The sequence below is a fragment of the Nerophis lumbriciformis genome, linkage group LG12, assembly GCF_033978685.3.
Source record: "Nerophis lumbriciformis linkage group LG12, RoL_Nlum_v2.1, whole genome shotgun sequence".
Lineage (NCBI taxonomy): Eukaryota > Metazoa > Chordata > Actinopteri > Syngnathiformes > Syngnathidae > Nerophis > Nerophis lumbriciformis.
Window position 1 is genome coordinate 24,805,425 of NC_084559.2, and position 18,744 is coordinate 24,824,168.

General features: G+C 38.7%; 1 protein-coding gene across 1 annotated transcript; it reads left to right on the plus strand.

Moving 5' to 3' along the window:
• Nucleotides 1-4,189: 4,189 nt before the first annotated feature.
• lg12h5orf34 (linkage group 12 C5orf34 homolog) lies at nucleotides 4,190-18,447 on the plus strand. The gene is made up of 11 exons (XM_061985779.1): nucleotides 4,190-4,478; nucleotides 4,548-4,637; nucleotides 8,357-8,743; nucleotides 13,011-13,270; nucleotides 13,347-13,445; nucleotides 17,243-17,369; nucleotides 17,464-17,555; nucleotides 17,619-17,688; nucleotides 17,755-17,843; nucleotides 17,931-17,962; nucleotides 18,085-18,447. Exons 1-11 carry the CDS (start codon nucleotides 4,272-4,274, stop codon nucleotides 18,258-18,260), a joined length of 1,629 nt encoding a protein of 542 aa, XP_061841763.1. The 5' UTR covers nucleotides 4,190-4,271; the 3' UTR covers nucleotides 18,261-18,447.
• The last annotated feature ends 297 nt before the right edge of the window (nucleotides 18,448-18,744 follow it).

Below are 18,744 nucleotides of genomic sequence, written 5' to 3' on the forward strand. Positions count from 1 at the left end.
GTCACTGATACATTGTAATTTGAATTAAATACATAAATGTGTATAAAATGCATATTAAATGTAAAAGTACATTTAATAAATCGATAATTATTTAATAATTGATTTAGTTATTAATTTCAATACATCATTATTTAATTAAACATCTTGTGATCTAGTTATTTATTTATGTGTACAGCTCCACTAATGTACATTGGAGTGTTACTTTCAAAGGCAAAATGAAAGTATTGCTAGAAACATAATTTTATATGGACCTTTATTGTATTATATGTATAGTACATGTTCCAAAAAGAAAAAAAGCATAAAACACAGTATATTTAAATATACTAAATGTCAAAAAGGGAATAAATATTCAAAATAAGATCATTAAATGAAATCTAGTTTGGTTACGCCATCATGAGCGCAACACAAGATTGTAAAAGTTTCAACTACAATTCTAAATAAGATGTCAAAAGCAAACTGAAATCAAATACACACAGTTTAAAGATTGATCAATACCTATTTAAATTTAGTAATACATAAATATGATGATTTATCAAAATATAAAAGAAATATACCTGAACAGAACGCTCATGATGGTTGCACCAAAAAGTACCGCGATGAGTCGCGTTTTTATATATAATATGTATAAATATGTATAATATATAATATGCATGCCCTAGTAAACAAAAAAAAAGTCATATTTATTTTGATTGTTACATTTTGAAGTACATTTGTGCAGGTGGGTGCGAATGTACCCATTACCAGAGCTTTACACTTCTGGATGTATTTATTTCATGAACCGTTGTGTCCGTGCTTAATGAATTCATTTTATCTGTCATACTCACTCCAGGTGCATGTCTTGGGAGATGGGAAGAAGCCGGAGTACCCACGCAGTCATAGGGAGAACATGCAAACTCCACACAGAAAGACCCAGAGCCTGGCAATGGAACCCAGGACCTTCCCCAGCAAAGTCAGTCCTAAATAAATAATTAAATAAATAATAACCAATAATTGATATACCAATAATTGACTAAATGACTAATTAAATGCTGAAATAAGTAATTAGATTATAAAACACATTAGATGTACTCTTAGGTTAAGTAAATTAATGCCACATTTAACAACACATATATGTATTAAACTTCTATTGTAATGAATTAATGACACATTTAAGTCATTATTTAAAGTTTATTTTATTAATGTACAGGTCATTTTGTCACATTTGACTTGCCATAGTATACTAAATTGCTGCTTTAAAACATTTTTTAAATTATGTTATATATATATATATATATATATATATATATATATATATATATATATACACACACACATATATATACATATATATATATATATATACACACACATATATATATATATATATATATATATATATATATATATATATATATATATATACACACACATATATATATATATATATATATATATATATATATATATATATATATATATATATATATATATATATATATATATATATATATATATACTGATATAAGAAGATGTGAATCAATTTCATCCATCCATCCATTTTCTACACTCAATTAAAATTAATAATATAATGTAGTTATTTATGTATTGTGTATATATACAGTACAGGCCAAAAGTTTGGACACACCTTCTCATTGAATGGTTTTCTTTATTTTCATGTAGATTGTCACTGAAGGGATCAAAACTATGAATGAACACATGTGGAGTTATGTACTTAACAAAAAAAGGTGAATAACTGAAAACATGTGTTATATTCTAGTTTGTTCAAAATAGCCACCAATAATACATATATGTGTTGTTAAATGTGGCTCTGATTACTGTTTTGCACACTCTTGGCATTCTCTTGATGAGCTTCAAGAGGCAGTCACCTGAAAGGGTTTTCACTTCAAGGTGTCATAGTTTTGATGCCTTCAGTGACAAACTACAATGGAGCGGGGATACTTCACCTTGTCCCCAGTGCCGCTCACACTGGTGAATGATGGGTGTTGGTCGGAGGGGCTGTAGGCGTGAACTGGCAGTTACACATCCATCAGTCTACCCCAGGGCAGCTGTGGCTACAAATGTAGCTTACCACCATCAGGTGTGAATGAATGATGGGTTCTCACTTCTCTGTGAAGCGCTTTGAGTGCCTAGAAAAGCGCAATATAAATCTAATCCATTATTATTATTATTATTATGTAAATAGTCATGAAAATAAAGAAAACACATTGCAGTCCGCTCCCTGTATGATCAGTGCCAGAGCTTGGTCCGCATTGCCAGTAGTAAGTCGGACATGTTTCCAGTGAGGGTTGGACTCCGCCAAGGCTGCCCTTTGTCACCGATTCTGTTCATAACTTTTATGGACAGAATTTCTAGGCGCAGTCAAGGCGTTGAGGGGATCTGGTTTGGTGGCTGCAGGATTAGGTCTCTGCTTTTTGCAGATGATGTGGTCCTGATGGCTTCATCTGGCCAGGATCTTCAGCTCTCACTGGATCGGTTCGCAGCTGAGTGTGAAGCGACTGGGATGAGAATCAGCACCTCCAAGTCCGAGTCCATGGTTCTCGCCCGGAAAAGGGTGGAGTGCCATCTCCGGGTTGGGGAGGAGATCTTGCCCCAAGTGGAGGAGTTCAAGTACCTCGGAGTCTTGTTCACGAGTGAGGGAAGAGTGGATCGTGAGATTGACAGGCGGATTGGTGCGGCGTCTTCAGTAATGCGGACGCTGTATCGGTCCGTTGTGGTGAAGAAGGAGCTGAGCCGGAAGGCAAAGCTCTCAATTTACCGGTCGATCTACGTTCCCATCCTCACCTATGGTCATGAGCTCTGGGTTAAGACCGAAAGGACAAGATCACGAGTACAAGCGGCCGAAATTAGTTTCCTCCGCCGGGTAGCAGGGCTCTCCCTTAGAGATAGGGTGAGAAGCTCTGCCATCCGGGGGGAGCTCAAAGTAAAGCCGCTGCTCCTCCACATCGAGAGGAGCCAGATGAGGTGGTTCGGGCATCTGGTCAGGATGCCACCCGAACGCCTCCCTAGGGAGGTGTTTAGGGCACGTCCGACCGGTAGGAGGCCGCGGGGAAGACCCAGGACACGTTGGGAAGACTATGTCTCCCGGCTGGCCTGGGAACGCCTCGGGGTCCCCCGGGAGGAGCTGGATGAAGTGGCTGGGGAGAGGGAAGTCTGGGCTTCCCTGCTTAGGCTGCTGCCCCCGCGACCCGACCTCGGATAAGCGGAAGAAGATGGATGGATGGATGGCATTGAAATGAGAAGGTGTGTCCAAACTTTCGGCCTGTATTGTATGTATATATATATATATATATATATATATATATATATATATATATATATATATATATATATATATATATATATACTGTATATATATATATATATATATATATATATATATATATATATATATATATATATATATATATATATATATATACATATATATATGTGTGTGTATATATATATATATATATATATATATATATATATATATATATATATATATATATATATATATATATATATATATATGATTTATGACACAAAAAACTTCCAAAGTTTGCGGATAATATGCGCAATATAAATCTAATTCCATTGTTGTTATTATTATGTAAATAGTCATGAAAATAAAGAAAACACATTGAAATGAGAAGGTGTGTCCAAACTTTCGGCCTGTATTGTGTGTATATATATATATATATATATATATATATATATATATATATATATATATATATATATATATATATATATATATATATATATATATATATATAATTTATGACACAAAAAACTTCCAAAGTTTGCGGATAATATGCGCAATATAAATCTAATCCATTATTATTATTATTATGTAAATAGTCATGAAAATAAAGAAAACGCATTGAAACGAGGTGTTTTATATATATATATATATATATATATATATATATATATATATATATATATATATATATATATATATATATATATATATATTAGGGTTGCACAAAAAATCGATGTGTTTGATCAATGTTTATTATATAATAATAAATGTAGACTTTCTTGAATCCAAATCCTGACTTTACTAAATTGCTTTTGTTTAAAAAAATTAATAAAACAAGTTGGCCTATATCTATCCATCTATCTATCTATCTCGTTAAAACAAAATCTATCTATTTATAAAATGGACAGGCGTGCCACCGTCCCCTCCTGATGACGTCACTTGTGTTTATGTCTTCAAGTTTGAGCGCGCGCTTATCGCCCAGGTGACATCAACGGAAGTGTTGTGTGCGAAGTGTCGTTCAAGGATGGAAGCTGACGCCTCGGCTACCAGTTGGATGGTTATGTATGAGGACGAGTCTGTGGATATTCGCTACAAAAACGGGGCACGATTACAACTTTCGCCATGCGGTAGCCAGTTTATGCTAGTAAAAGGCTCAGACTCTTCTGGACATCCTCTTCAAAACCCCGCGAGAGTTCGACAAAAAACCAGGTTCACCACCAGCGCCTACAAAGTAAAAGCTCCTAATAGAAATGATAACTGTAAAAAATGACATCGGTCCTTAAAGTGTTGTCATCCATAGGAGCAGATAATAGCTGCACTGGCGTTCAGGAATAAGTATGCCAGTCGACCATATCTTCCAGAGGAGCTCATTCCTGCCGGTCAAAAACAGGTACAATGACTGTGCCCAATGAATCATTTTTATTTTTAAATTTTATTTGTTTAACCCTTGTGTGGTGTTCGGGTCTGTGGGACCAGTTTTAATTTTTTATTAAAAGAAAAATTATAAAATTAATTAATTTTTCAAACTGGGACTCACTGACTTTGGCTCATTTTCTGTGAAGAACATATATCAGAATACATATTTAATGAGCACACACCATACACCCCCCCTACACATTTCTATTACATATAAGATGTCCGGGTCCACTGAACCCAGGGTTAATAGAAGTGTGGAAATTGATGTTTTGTGTACCACACACACACACACACACACACACACACACACACACAGCAGGCCTAGACAGGAGGAGGACAGAGTGTAGGTACACAGAACATCAGAGGGTCAAATGTGCGAGAAAATGAGAGCAGACAGTGTTGACAAACAATGTTGCAACCTTGTGTGGGAGCCGCAAGTGCAGAAACACAAAAGAAGAATCCCTGTGGGATGCAGAAACTGGCAGAGAAATTTTCCGTGCAACGTTCATATTGTTGTTACTCAGCCAGCGTTTGTGGTTCTGATGGACCCGTTGCATTTTGTGGCTTTGAATGCCTCACAATCAAACACTTTTTCAGTATTTTAACCTAAAAGTGTTTGATTGTGAGGCATTAAAAGCCACAAAATGCAACGGGTCCATCAGACCCACAAACGCTGGCTGAGTAACAACAATATGAACATTAGACAAGGGTTAATTGAATAACAAACATTCCTTTATAATTCAAACAAAAGTCAAGACACTTTCAACATCAAGGAAAGAAAACACAAGCAAATATCGAGAGTAATAATACTAAACAAATGAAAAAAAAATAAATAAAAAGACAGGGCTACGTAAATCACTTTAAATGTTTTTAACAAAGATATTAACTTAAAGGGCTTTTTTACTCTTAATCATTCTCCAAGATTTGATTGATAAGTGTAACCCATTAAGCCAATTAGAAAATGTAGGCCATACTTTCATAAATCGACATTTATGTAGAATTTTTTTTGCCTGGAGCATAATAATGTTTACAAACATTTCTATGTTACAGTCATTTATAAAAATACCAAATTTGAAACAATTTGGGGGGGGGGATTGGTCTAAGCTTGGGCCCCTGGAGAGGGGGTCCAAGGGAAAAAACAACTCATAGCCATAGCACACATCCCTCTTACATGTGTGTAAGAGGGAAACATCAAAGAACACAAAGGACATTAAAGACATTAAAAGAGCAGAGCTGATGCAACGAGCCACCTTTACATACAGCTATGAATAAAAAGTAAAAGAAACATATACACTGTGGTGGCCTTTGCGGTGTTCCACGCCATCGTCTGCTGGGGTGGAGGGAGCATGGCCAGAGACAGGAGCAGACCCAACAAAGCAATCAAGAGAGCCGACTCCACTCTCGACCGCCCACTAACTCGGCCAGTGTCTAGTCCGCATGGATGAGCGAGGATGCGTCTAAGGAGACTGAGGTGTCCAGCAACGTTCCTTCTAAGGTGCGCGCCTGTGCAATTGCGCACTGCTCAAGCGTCCTCTGTGCACGGCAAATCTATGCCACGCACAAAATCAAATAAAAAAAATAAGCACATAACAATTTTCGACACGACACAGACACGTCAGAGAAAACAGTTTTCGTCATCATTGTTCAAATATTGTAACGTCTGTCGAGACTCTTTGAGGACATGAATTCCATCGATCATTTTACTGAGCAAAACTCTTTATTGTCGGCCATAAACACATCACCAAAACATTAGTAAAAAAAATATATCTGGCAAAACTGGTCATTTTCTGCAGTACAAGCCAGACCAAAAGCAACTCTGTTATATCACCAGCAGCCGTTCGCTCTTTCTCACTTGCGCCAACACATGCACATATGGCACTTAGCCAGTGATGCGTTTACAGCCACACAAAAAGTCGGACAACTCCAACACCACACATAAAGTGTCATTCTAGGTCGTTACACTATGATTTACCAATTAAATGTGTGCTTATTCTTTTGTCATTTATTAGGAATCTTAATTTATAAATATTAATCATGAAATGCTGTTAGCATATTAAATAAATACTAATAAAAATATAATTTTTACAAACAGGAAGTTGCAGGAATGTACACATGATCCCCTGTTTACATCTCATTGTGCAACATGTGAATGTTTTAATGGGAACTAAATGCAATGTCTGAAAGGGGTACAAATTATTTCCAAAGCAGGACCTCCACCCAGACAAACAATACAAGTACACAGTTTATGAAAAACAATATTTTTTGTTATTGTCATTGCAAGTGGGCCAAAACACTTATATTGGAAAATAATCTCATGGAAATGACTGCTGTCATTTGATTATAATAATAAGAGAATGTTGTCTGTCTATCTGTGTTGGCCCTGCGATGAGGTGGGGACTTGTCCAGGGTGTACCCTGCCTTCCGCCCGAATGCAGCTGAGATAGGCTCCAGCGACCCCGAAAGGGACAAGCGGTAGAAAATGGATGGATGGATGGAGATTGAACTTGTTATTTAGTCAGGTTTGGGACAGGTGTGCTGCTGGTGTAGCCACAGTGTGCACGCCTGATGTTACTCACATGGGTTCCACTGAATGCTCAGGGAGTTTTTGCGTTTGCTCACACACATGAAAAATTAGAGGTAACATTGGTGTCCAGTCTCTCCAAACGGACTCTGTTGTGGCAGAGACCCATCAGCTGGTCTCCATGGCTAAAACGCTCCCGGGAGGCAGACGCAGAGTCGACAAAAAAGCACAGCAGAAGTCACGAAAGTGCCACCCCTTGTCACACAGTCCCAAAGGGTCCCGGACCAAAAGGCAAAAAAATAATATATATATATATATATATATATATATATATATATATATATATATATAATAACACATGAAAACAAGAGGGAAACACAAAAGGATGACACAAGAGCACAGAGCTCCTGCCAACAGCAGCCACTACAGATGATTGACATCCTCTACAGCTCCACATATATAACAGCCGTCACCCTCCATGTTAAATTTAAGTTTCATAAAATCCTTTGAAGGGTATGTTCCATTCATTTTTTTAAAATTGTATTTCTTTAATTTTGGGAAGAATTGAGTATGTAATATATCTTGTCCTTATTGTGTCCAATGAATCATGTCAGCCTTACTATTTACCGTATTTTTCAGAGTATAAGTCGCACCGGCCGAAAATGCATAATAAAGAAGGAAAAAAACAAATATAAGTCGCATTTTTTGGGGAAATGTATTTGATAAAACCCAACCCCAAGAATTGACATTTGAAAGGTAATTTAAAATAAATAAAGAATAGTGAACAACAGGCTGAATAAGTGTACGTTATATGAGGCATAAATAACCAACTGAGAACGTGCCTGGTATGTTAACGCAACATATTATGGTAAGAGTCATTCAAATAACTATAACTTATAGAACATGCTATACGTTTACCAAACAATCTGTCACTCCTATTCGCTAAATCCGATGAAATCTTATACGTCTAGTCTCGTACGTGAATGAGCTAAATAATATTATTTGATATTTTACGATAATGTGTTAATAATTTCACACATAAGTCGCTCCTGAGTATAAGTCGCACCCCTGGCCAAACTATGAAAAAAAAAATACAACTTATAGTCCGGAAAATACGGTATGCTTTTTGATTGCTGATTCCAATCCAGTATTTTTTTTTTTTACCTTCACAGCCATTGCTGAGTATGAACCTGGATGTGCAGTGGCCCAGCTGGTCCTCCTGTGAGGCTGAGTTTGGGCCTGGTGGCGAGCCCACCATCAGGTCAGAGGACAAACGAGCTGTGTTGATGCTGTTACCATCAGGGGAAGAGTTCTTCGTGAAGTTTGCATCCAGGTTCAGCTTACCTCTCTATCAGCAAGCACAGCGCCTTCATGATTTCAAAGATCTGAGCAGCAACTCTAAATGCAACCCTGATAGTCGACGGAGCAGCTTGGCCCATTTAAATATGGACTGCCCCAGAGATGACACCCCAGAGGTTCATTGTGAGAAAGGAAACCAAAAGGACAAGTCATTTCAGGCGAGGTCATGTTCTCCTCGAATGATTACTACTGAGTCCAAGGTGAGGTGGTTACTTATTCCAAATAAGTTACCTTTTTATTGTTTGTGACTGCAGCATCTACATTTTTATCCAGAATGAGCAGTAAGGACATTTCCTTTACATCTTAGTCCGATACCATAGATCAGGGGTGTCAAACTCAAATACAGAGTGGGCCAAAATTTAAAAGTGAACAAAGCCGCGGGCCAAGGTTGAACAAATTAACCTTTTAATAGGGACCCAAACAAGTTTTGCATTAAATATTGAACAAGCAAGGCTTATATGACTTCTGAGGTAAATATCAACATTAACTTTTTCCACAGGCTAATAAATTTGAAAATAAAATAACAATGAATAAAACAACCATTCAGGACTTTAAACTGCTCTGTTTGCAACACACTGATCTAATCTGATGTGCCCAAGCCAGATACCTGCCATCTTTGCTTAGATGCTAGTTCATTAATGTCGGGGGCTCAGGCTTTGAGCTGAGGCAACCTTCATTATCGAACAAAGGTGTTCATCAGTCATTATATCTCGTCCACCCGGACCACAGTCTTGGAGGCAAGCCTTAAATGCACTGCCTTTAACGTACTCTACGAGCTATCGTCACGTCCGCTTTTCATCCATTCTAACATCGTTCAGACCCAGTCACAAGACATGTGCGGCTTCTGTACGCACACACGAGTGAATGCAACGCATACTTCATCATCAGCGATACAGGTTACACTGAGGGTGCCAGCGTAAAAAACTTTAACACTGTTAGAAATATACGCCACACTGTGAATCCACACCAATCAAGAATGACAAACACATTTCGGGAGAACATCCGCACCGTAACACAACATAAACACAACAGAACAAATACCCAGAATCATTTGCAGCACTAACACCCCCCCCACACACACACACACACACACACACACACACACACACACACACACACACACCTTGTAGCGTCCCGGAAGAGTTAGTGCTGCAAAGGGTTCTGGGTATTTGTTCTGTTGTGTTTATGTTGTGTTACGGTGCGGATGTTCTCCTGAAATGTGTTTGTCATTCTTGTTTGGTGTGGATTCACAGTGTGGCGTATATTTCTAACAGTGTTAACGTTTTTTATTCGGCTACCCTCAGTGTAACCTGTATCGCTGTTGATGAAGTATGCGTTGCATTCAATTGTGTGTGCGTGCAGAAGCCGCACATGTTATTTGACTGGGCCAGCACTCGTTGGACTGGCTGAAAAGCTGACCTGACGACTTTCGGGAGGGGCTCTGAAGTTTGGAAGACTCCCGGGAGGGTTGGCAAGTATTACAATTAGCGATGAATGCGGTGTTACTGCGGCACCGCCGCAATATATAATTGGTGGGCCAGCTTTAGTGTTAATTTGATATCGCCTCAAGGGCCAAGTAAAATTACACGGCAGGCCAGAGTTTGACACCCATGCCAGAGATAGAGGATTTAATACAAATGCATTATATTTTTGAAAATCTGTCATTGTTGAAAACAACCTTTTTAGTTAAATACAGTCGTGGTCAAAAATGTACATACACTTGTAAAGAACATAATGTCATGGCTGTCTTGACTTTCCAATAATTTCTACAACTTTAATTTTTTTGTGATAGAGTGATTGGAGCACATACTTGTTGGTCACAAAAAACATTCATGAAGTTTGGTTCTTTTATGAATTCAGTGTTTCCCACAGGGCAGGCATCTATTTGTGGTGGTGTGTTCGGGGGGCGGGGGGGGGGGCGGCGGCAACGGCGATGACCAAGAAGAACGCGGAATTGGAATATAATTACAACACTTTATGTACATATTTATATACAGATTTGAACAATTAGTTATTCACTGAAATATATTTATTAATTGTGGTTCTTACAAAAAATATATCTTATAAAATATAAAAGCTAAAATGTCTCTTAAAGCTCTGCCCCTTTAATTAGTGCATACTAAATAATTTAACTTTAGCCTACTACTACAACCATATTATTTACCAGCAACATAAAGTGAAACAGAGGCAGAGGTGTATGTTTTGTCATGGTCCTCTCTATAAGGCACATAAGAATATAAATTAGGACCCTTTTCATGAGAAAAGTGCATTTCTGATCTGACCCTGCTTTATTTTTCAGTGTTTGCTGAGTCTCACTTGTTCCCTCCGCCCTAATTTTTCTACTTGCCCGACTTCTCAAATCTACTTGCCCCAATATTTTTACTTGTCCTGCCTAGGTTTTTTTCTGGCTGTGTAGTGCTCATGGCTTATATCTTACTAAAATCCTTCCCGTTGACTATTTACAACACTACACAGTATTTATTATTATTATTATTATCTATAATTACATTTAAATGGAATTGCATACATGTAAAATTAAATGCTATTTCACATTATTTGACCAGTAGCAGTTACACTCATCTGAACAGGTCAGCCACCTGTTTAAAGCCCGATCACAGTTGAAATCTTGAAATGAAGGGCCTTTAATGGCCAAAACATTAACCTGGACAACATTTTAACAGCTGGTTGGCTCAGATTTTATTCTTTTCATTGCATTCACATGCTGCAGTGGACAGTGGACATTTTAGCTTCAGTATTAATGCAGTATCTGAAGCACCGTCCCCACGTGTGTTTATTGACAACAGGGTTATAACCTGGACACGTTAGCTCGTCGGTATGAAAACAGGTGACTGTTATTACTTGCGTCTGCCCCGGCCCCCGAGTCAAACAGCGGCGGTGTTAATGAAGCAGCGTCAGGCTGCTCACCGTCAGTGAAACGCTCGGTGAAATCGCGGATTAACGTTAATTATATGACGAGCCGCGAGCGATGCAGCTATAACCTATCTACCTATAACCTATATTACCCTCGTATTTTGATCCCGTCTGTCTGTCCGTCCGTCCGTCCGTCTTCGTCTTCTTCTTCTTCTTCTGGCCCACCAGGTGAATTAAGTGCTATTGGCGGAGTTACAATGCATAGTAGGCTACCGCCACCTACTGCACCGGAGTTGTAACTACAAGGTACATTCACAGACAGAGTCCCATTGCTTTTATGAGCGGTCGAGCGAGTCAAAAGCCGAAAAATCCATTTGTGGCGGACGTAATTCTTTCGTGGCGGGCCGTCACAAATAAATGAATGTGTGGGAAACACTGGAATTTATTATGGGTCTACTGAAAATGTGACCAAATCTGCTGGGTCAAAAGTATACATACAACAATGTTGATATTTGGTTACATGTCCCTTGGCAAGTTTCACTGCAATAAGGTGCTTTTGGTAGACATCCACAAGCTTCTGGCAAGTTTATAGTTGAATTTTTGACCACTCCTCTTGACAAAATTGGTGCAGTTCAACTAAATTTGTTGGTTTTTTAACATGGACTTGTTTATTCAGCATTGTCCACACGATTAAGTCAGGACTTTGGGAAGGCCATTCTAAAACCTTAATTCTAGCCTGATTTAGCCATTCCTTTACCACTTTTGACGTGTGTTTGGGGTCATTGTCCTGTTGGAACACCCAACTGCGCCCAAGACCCAACCTCCGGGCTGATGATTTTAGGTTGTCCTGAAGAATTTGGAGGTAATCCTCTTTTTTCATTGTCCCATTTACTCTCTGTAAAGCACCAGTTCCATTGGCAGCAAAACAGGCCCAGAGCATAATACTACCACCACCATGCTGGACGGTAGGAATGGTGTTCCTGGGATGAAAGGCCTCACCTTTTCTCCTCCAAACATATTGCTGGGTATTGTGGCCAAACAGCTCAATTTTTGTTTCATCTGACATCGCGTGGACAAAGATAAGACCTTATGGAGGAAAGTTCTGTGGTCAGATGAAACAAAAATTGAGCTGTAGGGATGAAAAACAATTAATATAAGAAAGTAATAAAATAAAATAATAATTAATGTTACACTTTTTCATTCAAAATTTTTTGTACAATATGTACACAAAGTTGTTTATTGATGTGCGTGTCATGATTTGACATTAGTTAGACCAGGTTTCACCAAGATCTATGTCAAATGTTCACATTTGGCACAAGTAAGTGGAATTAAACATGTAAAATTCTAGCGTATTTAGACTCTTCTCCATCTGTAAATACTCATCAGAATGGCTTGGTGTCCAAAGATCCTTTTAATTTTTCAGTATGTGGCTCTTGGTGGAAAACGTATTCTACAGTACATATCCATCTTGAGCTATTTAGGTCCAAGATTCATAACTGTTTACTTGCTGATTTCAAAGTGGACACATGTTTTTGTGCTGTGTGAGATATTGAAGTACAACTCTGATACTGTGTTTTACATGGCTTGTCTTTTCAGCCAGAGGAGAAGTACCAATGTGTCACAGTGGTCCAGCATCACTCCTGCCATGCAGTTGCACCCGCTTGGCACTATCCTCTCTCCTTGGCCCGCCGTCACCAGACAGCCCGTCTCTCCAACCCTGCTGTTGGTGCAGCAGAGGGAAGCAGACATGCAAATCACGCTGATGACATTCCGAACAAATCCAACTTGGATAGTGACACAAAGTCTCTCCTTCCTCCAACTCTGCCTCTTACCTGTCCATCCCCTCACTGGCACAGGTTTACTGTTGGGGTGTCTTGAGATTTGAATATTAATTTATCTCGTCTTTTATTAACTTGTGCATCTCTTTTTAAGCTGGCGGTTTCAAGACCCAGTGGCCGAAAAAGAAGAAGCCGATCAGCACTATCCTGCAGAGCTGGTGAATGTTATGTGGCTTCAAGGCGTGACCTACAGGTGCTCAGGACTTTTAAAGTTACTAAAGCAAATGAAATGCTTTGCATGTGCTTTAAAATAAGCAGACTCCTCTATTATTTTATTATTTGTTAAGTCTCAAAGGGGAACTGCACTTTTTTTTTTTTTTGCTTATCGATGAGAATCAGCACCTCCAAGTCCGAGTCCATGGTTCTCGCCCGGAAAAGGGTGGAGTGCCATCTCCGGGTTGGGGAGGAGATCTTGCCCCAAGTGGAGGAGTTCAAGTACCTCGGAGTCTTGTTCACGAGTGAGGGAAGAGTGGATCGTGAGATCGACAGGCGGATCGGTGCGGCGTCTTCAGTAATGCGGACGCTGTATCGATCCGTTGTGGTGAAGAAGGAGCTGAGCCGGAAGGCAAAGCTCTCAATTTACTGGTCGATCTACGTTCCCATCCTCACCTATGGTCATGAGCTTTGGGTTATGACCGAAAGGACAAGATCACGGGTAGAAGCGGCCGAAATGAGTTTCCTCCGCCGGGTGGCGGGGCTCTCCCTTAGAGATAGGGTGAGAAGCTCTGTCATCCGGGGGGAGCTCAAAGTAAAGCCGCTGCTCCTCCACATCGAGAGGAGCCAGATGAGGTGGTTCGGGCATCTGGTCAGGATGCCACCCGAGCGCCTCCCTAGGGAGGTGTTTAGGGCATGTCCGACCGGTAGGAGGCCACGAGGAAGACCCAGGACACGTTGGGAAGACTATGTCGTCCCGGCTGGCCTGGGAACGCCTCGGGATCCCCCGGGAGGAGCTGGACGAAGTGGCTGGGGAGAGGGAAGTCTGGGCTTCCCTGCTTAGGCTGCTGCCCCCGCGACCCGACCTCGGATAAGCGGAAGAAGATGGATGGATGGATGCTTATCGTTCACAATCATTATGAAAGACATGATGACGGATGTTTTTGTCAATATTCATTCTAAATATTAAATAAATGGGATCAAAAGTCCGCTTACAATGGAGCCTATGGTAGCTGCTCTATTATACCTATAATATCCCTTGAAAAAACTTCCAAACACCTCCATTAAGGTTTTATATACCGTATTTTTCGGACTATAAGTCGCAGTTTTTTTCATAGTTTGGCCGGGGTTGCGACTTATACTCAGGAGCGGCTTATGTGTGAAATTATTAACACATTACCGTAAAATATCAAATAATATTATTTAGCTCATTCACGTAAGAGACTAGACGTATAAGATTTCATGGGATTTAGCGATTAGGAGTGACAGATTGTTTGGTAAACGTACAGCATGTTCTATATGTTATAGTTATTTGAATGACTCTTACCATAATATGTTACGTTAACATACCAGGCACGTTCTCAGTTGGTTATTTATGCCTCATATAACGTACACTTGTTCAGCCTGTTGGTCACTATTCTTTATTTATTTTAAATTGCCTTTCCAATGTCTATTCTTGGTGTTGGGTTTTATCAAATAAATTTCCCAAAAAAATGCGACTTATACTCCAGTGCGACTTATATGTTTTTTCCTTCTTTGTTATGCATTTTCGACTGGTGCGACTTATACTCCGGAGCGACTAATACTCCGAAAAATACGGTACATACTGTAAATATGTATGTAATGTAGTAACAGGAACATTTGATATTTACGTATTTTGCTCATTTTTAGTAATGCGGCACATTAATTTAAAAAACGCATCACGACGTTCGCTTTTTTCCCCCTAACGTGACTGATTATTACTCACTGCAGACTTCATGAGAGCCAACAAACATAATAAAACATCATTTACTCTGCAATGTCTGTTGTCATTAGTATGCTGACTGCTGGGATGTTCATATATTCCCATTTAGATGAAGAATGACTCATAATCCTCGCAAAGAAAATTTGGGTGGAATCAAGTGTCTTTCTCGCAATTTCTGGGTGTAAATTAGTTCTCAAAGTGTACTAACTTGTCGGAATATGTCCTCGTACTTCTACCATCCAGGTGAGAGGCATGATTTATGATCTACAATAAAGTTTGACGAGCAAGGAAACAAGGAAGCAGCTGGTCAGTCGATCATGTCAACATTGGCACGCAAGCTCACGATCACAGCGCTGCAATAAATAGTTTCACTAATATTTGGTTATTAATATTCAAGTCACAAAATGTAAATGGATTATTGTTGGCGCTTTTTAAATGTTGTTTTGTTGGGTTTTATAGGTGGAATAAAGGACCTCCCAGAATTTTATTTACGAGCAAGAATGCATTAACAAAAATACATCTATCGTTATGTCTTTCATAACGATTGTGAACGATAGGCAAAATGCCCAAAAAAGTGCTGTTCCCCCTTAATATGTTTCTTCTTGACCAAATTATACATAACTGTGTTTCCTTGAAAGTGTTTTAAACGTGTGAGTTTAATTGAACTCATGCTATATTTTGTTTATTGTCATGTAAACATGTACAGCAGTCCCTCATGTATCGCTGTTAATTGGTTCCTGTTTCCGTGAAGTAGGAATTATTAAAGGGGTCATATCATGATTTTTTTTCTGCATTTAAAACACATACTTGTGGTCTACATAACATGTAATGGTTGTTCTTTAATCAAAATGTTGCATAGATTATGATTTACAGACCGTTATTTCAAGCCACTTTCTGGGTGCCGTTTTGTGGGCGGTTTTATTTACATGCCTCCACTTCGACTGCGTCTTCTCCCCGCCCTCTTTTTTCAACGTTTCCATAGCGAGTCTACAGACAGATATAAGTGAAAACTAGAGATGTCCGATAATATCGGCCTGCCGATATTATCGGCCGATAAATGCGCTAAAATGTCATATCGGAAATTATCGGTATCGTTTTTTTTATTATCGGTATCGTTTTTATTTTATTTTATTTTTTAATTAAATCAACATAAAAAACACAATATACACTTACAATTAGTGCACCAACCCCCAAAACCTCCCTCCCCCATTCACACTCATTCACACTTTTTTTTCCACACAAAAGGGTTGTTTCTTTCTGTTATTAATATTCTGGTTCCTACATTTTATATCAATATATATCAATACAGTCTGCAAGGGATACAGTCCGTAAGCACTCATGATTGTGCGTGCTGCTGGTCCACTAATAGTACTAACCATTAACAGTTAATTTGACTAATTTTCATTAATTACTAGTTTCTATGTAACTGTTTTTATATTGTTTTACTTTCTTTTTTATTCAAGAAAATGTTTTTAATTTATTTATCTTATTTTATTGTATTAATTTTTTTTTAAAGTACCTTATCTTCACCATACTTGGTTGTCCAAATTAGGAATAATAATGTGTTAATTCCACGACTGTATATATCGGTTGATATCGGTATCGGTAATTAAACAGTTGAACAATATCGGATATCGGCAAAAAGCCATTATCGGACATCCCTAGTGAAAACTATACACTACTTGTATTAGAAATGGCAACAGCAGAGGATGCATGTGCATGTACGAGCCAGTCTGCCCCACAACAAGAGGATGGCGTAAAAGAAAGAGCTTATTGACTACAGCGCGGACTATGATGGCGGATGCACGCAAGGCACTGTTGGCACATTCATATGATATATGGATAATTTGCTGACGGTTTTCCCGATTTTTGACTTCACCAATTGTGCAAATGTGTGACTTTTTTTTAGTATTTGGAGGTAGAACCTGGCGGAGGTCTGCGCTCTCCGGGTGCTTTTCTAGCTATTTGCTGTATTGCTATTGATATGGAAAAACAAACGCATCTCTATTTTATCTTACATTTTCTCTGATGCCCTCAAACACACACCCGTGTCAGTTACTGCATGCTAATTTGCTTAAATGTCTCTTGTGTAGGATACTGGGCAAAGATATCTCCATCATAGAGGTCTCGCCTGGTGATGGATCTATCATTCGGTCTGATGGAGTCTTCAGCATGTACTTCACTCATTACAAGCCAGAGTGGCATTCGACGCAGGCAAATGTCAGCCTAACATGAGTCTATCATACATTTCCGCTGTTTATTGATATGGCGTATCTGCATGGTTTTTAAACCCCATTTTATTTCCTCCTCAAAGGTCAAAGAGGTGACATATCACCTTAACAGCCTCCCACCTGACAGACCCAGACAGTTGTATTCAATTTGCTCCGTTGTGGGTCGTGCAAGCAGGTAAGCTTCCGCATGAATTAATGGTGCTGCATTGATTCCACACACCTCTTCTGCTTTCACAAGGATTCTCGCAAGCTACAACGAGGCTAAAACATCACTGAGGCTACGTGTCACACCCAGCTGCTTGCTGCAGGTTGAGACATTGATGCTCGTTAGATGTTACACACACCTTTGTAAATTCATGTTGCTTTGTTCATAGTTGAGTGACATCTCCAAACCAACAATGCTTGAAACAAATTATTCACCTGTGAGCCATCATAAGACTGATACAGATACGCAAGAAAGTCGGTGAGTAGATTTTCTTACAGTATCACTAAGTCAAATCATGCCTTCAATTTTATTGTTAATTGTGTTGCTTCTTTACACTCACCTCAGGCAAGAACTTGAAAAGATAAAACGAGTCAACTGTATCCTTCAGCAATTAAATAATGCTGGAAGAAGCCACCAGCATACTGTATTTTTTGTTTAATGTGTGTGTAATCCCAACTTCATAAAATAGAAAATATATACTTTAACACTGTGGGCTCAGTTAGGATTGAAAACAGCAACTTGCTCGGAAGAAAGGAGAAAAGACTCGCACAAAATGTTTCGCCTGAAATCACCTGTGAACCAATGAGTGAGGTCGACGTCGCAAAAGCTCTTCAGATGATATCCAAAGCCATACAGGATATTGATGCTGTCACAACTGTAACAAAACAAAATTGAAAGTGCATGACGTTTGAGTCTTGGGACTTTAAAGATATATATTTTTTTGTTCAAATGACTTAAATAAATACATTATGATGCATTTGTTGACATTGGCCTGCTTTGGCCCCATTTTATGATGTTTTACATACAGTATATCATCTGATGAAGGTTACATAATTACCAAACTTTGTATTTATTATTTCATGATTTTGTTTTTCTGTTAATAAAAATCTGCAAAAAGATCTCTTTTAATTTTATTGATTTATCTGATCGCCTTTCCGCACACTGATTTTACACAACGTCAAATGACGAAACAATTGATCATCATACAGTATTTCTATAACCTGATCATCATATTTATACAACCATACTTCTTAGTAGTGGCTTGATAATTGAACACACTTTAAAATGTTCTCATCGGATTATATTTACTATTATGGTTTAGTGGTTGATATTATTTTGATCTATTAAGCGTGTGACACAAATAAATCAGTAATGACCA

Coding starts and splice junctions, on each gene's coding strand:
- lg12h5orf34 (XM_061985779.1), top strand. CDS start 4,272: ATGGAAGCTGACGCCTCGGCTACCAGTTGGATGGTTATGTATGAGGAC. Junction 4,479..4,547: donor TCACCACCAGCGCCTACAAA/GTAAAAGCTCCT, acceptor TGTCATCCATAG/GAGCAGATAATAGCTGCACT. Junction 17,844..17,930: donor ACAGATACGCAAGAAAGTCG/GTGAGTAGATTT, acceptor CACTCACCTCAG/GCAAGAACTTGAAAAGATAA.